The 6,408-nt window shown below is 43.4% G+C and overlaps 1 protein-coding gene across 1 annotated transcript in view; it reads right to left on the bottom strand.

The window, feature by feature from the left end:
* Havcr2 (hepatitis A virus cellular receptor 2) overlaps positions 1–2,818 on the bottom strand; it is a 21,268-nt gene extending 18,450 nt beyond the window's left edge. The window contains exons 1-2 of the mRNA XM_028864232.2: positions 2,559–2,818; positions 960–1,298 (exon numbers count right to left, since the gene is read on the bottom strand). Of these exons, the coding sequence (XP_028720065.1) occupies positions 960–1,298; positions 2,559–2,616 (397 nt within the window). The 5' untranslated portion in view covers positions 2,617–2,818. The remainder of the gene's footprint in view (positions 1–959; positions 1,299–2,558) is intronic.
* Between the last annotated feature and the right edge of the window lie 3,590 nt (positions 2,819–6,408).

The raw sequence follows: 6,408 nt of genomic DNA, 5'->3' as shown, positions 1-6,408 counted from the left end.
AGTGGTCCATATTCCTGGCTTACCTGAAGCAGATTTTTGTGGAAAAAAAAAATTCCGAATCCATCTGCAGATATGGTAATGTCTCTGGCTTGTAGGTGGGGCCCAGGCACCAAAAGGAGGTAGGAAGATTGTAAGAGTCAGAGGTGGTAGATAGTTCCAAGGAAACAGTCTTCCAGACCACACAGAACCACTGCACACATGAGCTCACAGAGACAATAACAGTGCTCACAGGACGTGCATAGACTCAAACCAGACAGAATTCCAGCACTGAGAGAGGAAGTGGACACAGAGTCCCACCCTTAACTAAGAACCTGTTTGCAATTGATACCTGCTGGGAAAGGGAAAATCCAGTTTTCCCCAGTGGAGTGTTACTGGGTATACCGGCCACACTCAAAAGCAGGCCCTTTGCCCAGTAGTTGGCTAACACAAACAGACTCCATTTGACCTTATGCACTTTTTTTGTTTGATATTTTTCGTATTATTGGTTTTACTTATCTGTTTTGACTTTTGGTTTCTGTGTGTGTGTGTGTGTGTGTGTGTGTATTTTGTGTGTGTGTGTTTAAGAGATAGAAAGAACATGAAGTTGTGCGGGTAGGAAGGTCGGGAGAATCTGGTAAGATTTGGAAGAAGGGAAAGAATATGATCCAAATATATCATGCAAAAAATTAAAATGAAAAATAATAATAAAAAGTTTCCATGTGGTCTAATAATCAGGCAGGGTCTTGAACCTCTCTCTGGTCTAGGCCTTTCTTCCCCTTCTCTAGGCTGCATCCTTGAGTATGAAAACACATGGAAGGTACATCACTGGCCTTCACAGGTGAGGTCTCTTCATCCCAGTTCTTCCTATCCCACCTCAGGACTAGGGAAGTCAGAGGTGATAATAATCCTTATGTTTATTATGCTATCATGACCCACAGGTGATTCTTACAGACAAAGAGGACATAGAAAGGTCTACTCACCTGATGTGATGACTAATTCCAGGTCTAATTTTTGATCATTTCCTGGACCATAAAATTGTACCCTGCAGCAGTAGGTCCCATGGTCATCTAGATTCACATTCTCTATGGTCAGGGACACATCTCCTTTGTAGAAATTCCCCTTTAGCTGGTATCTGCTGGATTTCTGATATGTCACCTTTCTTTCATCAGTGTTGAGCACCTCATTGGTACACCGTAACCAAGGACAGGGTCCCTTGCCCCAGCACACAGGTACAGGTGTCCCAGGACTAGGTAGAGTGTAGCTGCAAGGCAGATAGGCATTCTTACCGACCTCGACTTCAAATTTGTCTTCCAAAGACCCTACACAGAGAGGGAAGGAGAGCAAGATGTGAGGAAGAGGGTCCATTTCTGTTGGTAATGCCTCATAGAATAAAAGAGGAAACTATGGCTGCCCTGTTCGGAGGAGGATTGACTGTGCCAATGATTCTCTGACCTTAGAGGAAGCAGAAGCAGCAGAAGAGAGTCCTGTTCAAACACTTACTATGATTGCACATGCCTCTAATCCTGGAGCTTTGCAGGTGGAGACAAGAAGATCTGAATTAGAGACCAGACTGAACTACAGAGCAAGTTCTAGGTTAGCCTGAGTGATGAAATCTTCTCTCAAAAAACAAACTGACAGACCAGAAAGTGATGCCTTATACCTTTAATCCCTGTACTGAGGAGTCTGTGACAGACCTGCAGTGAGTTCGAGGCCAACCTGGGCTACCTGTGCTTCTTCCCTAAAATGTCTGCCTCCGTTGGTCTGAGGTAGAACATGGGAACTTGCATATCTCTCAGTTCCCATGTGTTATGGGCTCTTGACTCCCCCCACCACCACCACCACACACACACACATTTTTGAGCCCTCAAAGAATTGTGAACAGTTTTTTGAAGATAAAAAACCTGGGCTAATGGAGTCAATACTCAGAAAAATGGGAATTGTTGGCCAGGAAAATGCCCCATACATCTGTGCTAGCTGTCTGTTCATCGGCAAAGGAAAAGTAACATATTCTCTCTCTGCCTCTGTCTCTGTTTCTCTCTCTCTCTCTCTCTCTCTCTCTCTCTCTCTCTCTCTCTCTCTCTCTCTCATAAAAGCTCTGACAAAACAAAACTAGTAGCTTGCATATTTGAAACTCCTCATATGTTATATTGATGTTTAAAATAAATTCCTTTCTAATAACACAAACATCTAAATGATAATTTATTCAAACCACATGAAAGGTACATGGAAGCTGGATTCCCCCTACCAACTCTTCCCATCCCCCAGGCCCCATTCCTGGAGCCTAAACACTAAAAAATGTGCACACAATGCTGTTCCCTGGCAATGCTTGCACACATTAACTGTGCACCTTGATTTTCTCTGTAGTGTTGTGATTGCCAGCATCTATAGCAGGTTGTTCAGTTAGGCTCCCTGCTTGTATCATGGATACATCATTTACTTACCCTGTCTCCTACTGTTGACATTTAGGTTGCTTCCAAACATAAGCTGTTACAAATAGCATCACTGCTCCCATCTGTACCTCTGTCTAGCCCTCTGTGACATAATCCGTCTCCAACTGAGAAGTACCAGCCAGTACTTACTTGTAAGTAGTAGTAGCAGCAGCAGCAGGACACAGTTGAAAGTAAGAGGTGAAAACATTAGTACTTGGCAGGGAAAATCAAAGGCCAGCTTGGTTTAGGCTCAGCTTTAGCTCTCCAGTTAAAATGCAACTTCCTCTAACTTCTGCCTACCCCAGAATCATGAGTGCTGACCACACCCACTGAGGGGCAGCCTACTTCCCAGGGTGTCTGACCACCAGTGATTCCCGTGTCAGTACTGCTAATCTAGTCACATCAGAGAATGTTCCTGTTCTGTGTCATGTCACACTAGACACATCCTGCAGGCACTCTGACGATTATCACATGAAATCAACAAAGAGGAAGCAGTATTTCAGAGAAAGACTAGTGTTAGTCATTACAAGAGGAGAGAGTCTTCTAATAGCTCAGATAAAATAGCCTGAGATGGTCCAAGCACAAACCTAGCTGGTTACCCGGGAACAAAAATATAAACATGTCAGTCATGTATTTGTGCACTCAGCTCAATCTCCATCAATCAAGCCTGTGACTAATGTTCTTGAAGCATGTGCCTTGAGCCATGCACTGGACTGGGAGCTAAAGCAATGAAGCCAGGCATGGTGGGGCACACCTTTGATCTCAGCTGCTGGGAGGCAGAGGCAGGAGGATCTCTGACTTTAAGGCCAGCCTGGTCACAGAGCAAGCCCCAGGTAGCCTACACAAAGAAACCTTGCCTGGCTAAACAAACAAACAATAAATAAATAAAGCTGTGAATTTATATTCCTTATCTTTACATTTTTAGATTACTTCAATACCACTTAAGAGCTCAGTTATCATCCTCAGTCTGATATACTTTAGAATATAATCTATAAGCTCATTGTATCTAACTTTCCTTGTCTATAATGGTATTATGAGGCAAGGAAATTATCAAGACACCATTATAAGTGATGCATACTTATAATTCCAGCACTCAGGAGGCTGAGTTAGGAAGATTACTAAGTATGGGGTCAGCCTGGGCAACATAGCATGCCCTCTGTTAATGATACCAAAGAAGTTGTGTCAGAAGCCGGGCGGTGGTGGTGCACGCCTTTAGTCCCAGCACTCAGGAGGCAGAGGCAGGCAGATCTATGTGAGTTCGAGGCCAGCCTGGTCTACCAAGTGAGTTCCAGGTTCCAGGAAAGGCACAAAACTGCACAGAGAAACCCTGTCTCGAAAAACCAAAAAAAAAAAAAGTGTCAGTAATATATGCAAAGCTCGGCAATCATTCTGACTTTGACCTTCAAACTTTCAAAATCTTCCATTAGGGAAACACATACTTCTTTCAGCAATGTTTCTTGCCCACTATGTGGACAGAGCTGAGTAGACCTCAATATTCCATCCTATCTCTGTTCCCCTGGAGGAAAGGGGGACTTTGAACGTGAATTGTCAGAATGTGTTACATTCCAGCCATGTTGTTTATGACCAAAGTACCAAGTCACACACCAGCATGCTCAGCCATTGAAGAGTGACATTTATCTAGACGCTTTCAAAACCAAAACTTTCCCACAGAGGGAAGTCAGCTCACAGACTTGGTGATTTCTGAAAGCCCTGTCATTTTTGCTGCATCAACCCTTCCTGGCTCTGTCACTCACCTTTGTGCCTGAGATGCATTTAATCTAAATCTCTAACTTGTTCAGTGTGTGAAGTTCCACAGCAGCATGGGATGAGGACTGCTCAAGGGATGCTGCTTACTCTCTCGTGTTAGAGACAAAAGAGACTCAAGGAGAATGACTGATCCCAAAGCACGTGTATAGCAATTTAGAGTAAGAACAAGCCCCCTCCTACACACACACACACACACACACACACACACACACACACACACACACAGCCCTAGACTTGCACTGTAAACTATGTTACATGAATTTAATGTCTTTACTATCAACCTCTACTAACAACTTACAAAATGCACTCCTGGATAATGGAGAGAGGATTACCTGAAGCTGAGGGCCATATTACTCAGCAAGGCCTTGGGGGAAGGCTCCCAGATCACCAGCCTGCAGTCTGTGTCCTCCATTCAGTGGCAGTCCCTAGAGCTGAGACCAACGTGTACTGCACTGCTTTGTCTTGCTTGGCTTTGTTTTCTTTGACATGAGGTCTGATATAATCTAGGCTGACCTGGAACTCTCTATGTAGCCCAGGCTGGCCTCAAACTTCTCATCCTCCTTGTCTCTACTGCCCAAGTACTAGCGTTATACATACATTCCATCATGCCCATTTCTGTGAGTAGCTCTGTAAAACACTGCTGTGTGTGTGTGTGTGTGTGTGTGTGTGTGTGTGTGTGTGTATTTTTTAATTTATTAAAGTGCAGACATGAAAGAGTCTGTAAAGGTCCACCTAATCCTTTTTCTGTTTGTGAGTAAGGGACTCATTTCTGATTTTTTTTAACTTCTTAATGGTTTTTTTTATTATGTTAAAATACAAAATCAGCATCACAAATGACTACATTTAGCAATAAACAACACGAGGCGGGGAAAACCAGAAATACAATAAAGCTCTCTGTGGAGATACTTTATAGTTTGCCAGAACAGAAACTGAAATAATCTGTTAAACAACTCAGTCAAAATTACAGTCCTTGAGGGCTTTTGCCTAAAGCAGACAGTCAATACTTTATTGAGTTATTTATTTAAATAAAAAATTTCAGTAATATTTACTTCATTTTCTTTTGGGGTTGTTTTCAATTTTACTCACTTATTTTTTTGGTACAGAGTGCCGACATGAAGATCAGAGGACGGCTTGTTGGAATCAGTTCTCTCCTTCCACCATGGAGTCCCAGCGATCCACTCAAGTCTTTTGGCTCGGTGGTAATTTACCCGCTGAGCTATCTCCCAGGCCCTAGTCCATTTTACTGTAACGACACTCAGACGAAGTAACGTAAAGAAAATAGTTTTATCTGGGACAGTCTGGAGGCTCAAAGTCATGGCGTCAGTATTGGCTCAGCTCCGGGAGGACCTCATGGAGACTGGCATCTTGATGGTGGGAAGGTGTGCAAGAGGGAGAGATCACGTGATGAAGCGGCAAGCCAGGCCAGGAGGCTGGCTTGCTCTCTGTGTAACAGTCACCTCTCAAGAGCTAAGTCAAGTTCCTGTAATAACCACTTTCAGTCCCCCTAAGGATGGTGTCCTCCCTGGGACCTGCTCAGTTTCTTGTGGCTTCATCTGCTGAAGGCCTCATCATCTTTCAAATATGTAAACTACGGAAGAACAAACGGCATCCAAGCCAGCTACCTGTACAAGTGGATAAAAGCTACAGGAATATGGAAATTTACATTAGGAGCTTTGTTCTCACCCCACCCCCCATGCCTAGCAACCCTTTAGACTCATAATTTCCTGGAGTCACTGGAAATATACAAAAAAGGGAAAACATATTCTTACCCCTTTTCATTTTAAAATTTTGTTATTAAGTGTGTGGGGGAGAGAGCTAAAGAGACAGCAAGAAAGAGAGAGATACAGGGGACACACAGAGAGAAAGAGAGAAGGGGAGGGAATGTCAGACAAAGGTGGGGAGGGGACATCAGCAGCATGTCAATGTCCAGAGGTCAGAGGACACTCCCAGGAGTTGGTTACCTCCTTCCTTTCTGGGTTCCAGGGATTGAACTTGGATTGTCAGGGTCGCACAGAAGTCACTTTGAACCACTGAGCTGCCTCACCCTTTGCTTATTTAGACAAAATGGTATATCACATAGACTTTTTATTTCTTGTATCTTTTGTCTTTTATTTGCTAAAGTAATTTTTAAAAATCATAGTCATGTTGTGCCACCCTGTCAGACTTCAATGTGCATCTACTTCCAAAGGAAATCCTTCTGTGTAACCATGATACCACTGCTACTCAAAATGAA

Source organism: Peromyscus leucopus, chromosome 8b (assembly GCF_004664715.2).
Source record: "Peromyscus leucopus breed LL Stock chromosome 8b, UCI_PerLeu_2.1, whole genome shotgun sequence".
In the NCBI taxonomy this organism is placed as follows: Eukaryota; Metazoa; Chordata; class Mammalia; order Rodentia; family Cricetidae; genus Peromyscus; species Peromyscus leucopus.
The sequence above is the reverse complement of the archived record's forward strand: the minus strand, read 5'-3'. Positions and strand labels throughout refer to the sequence as shown.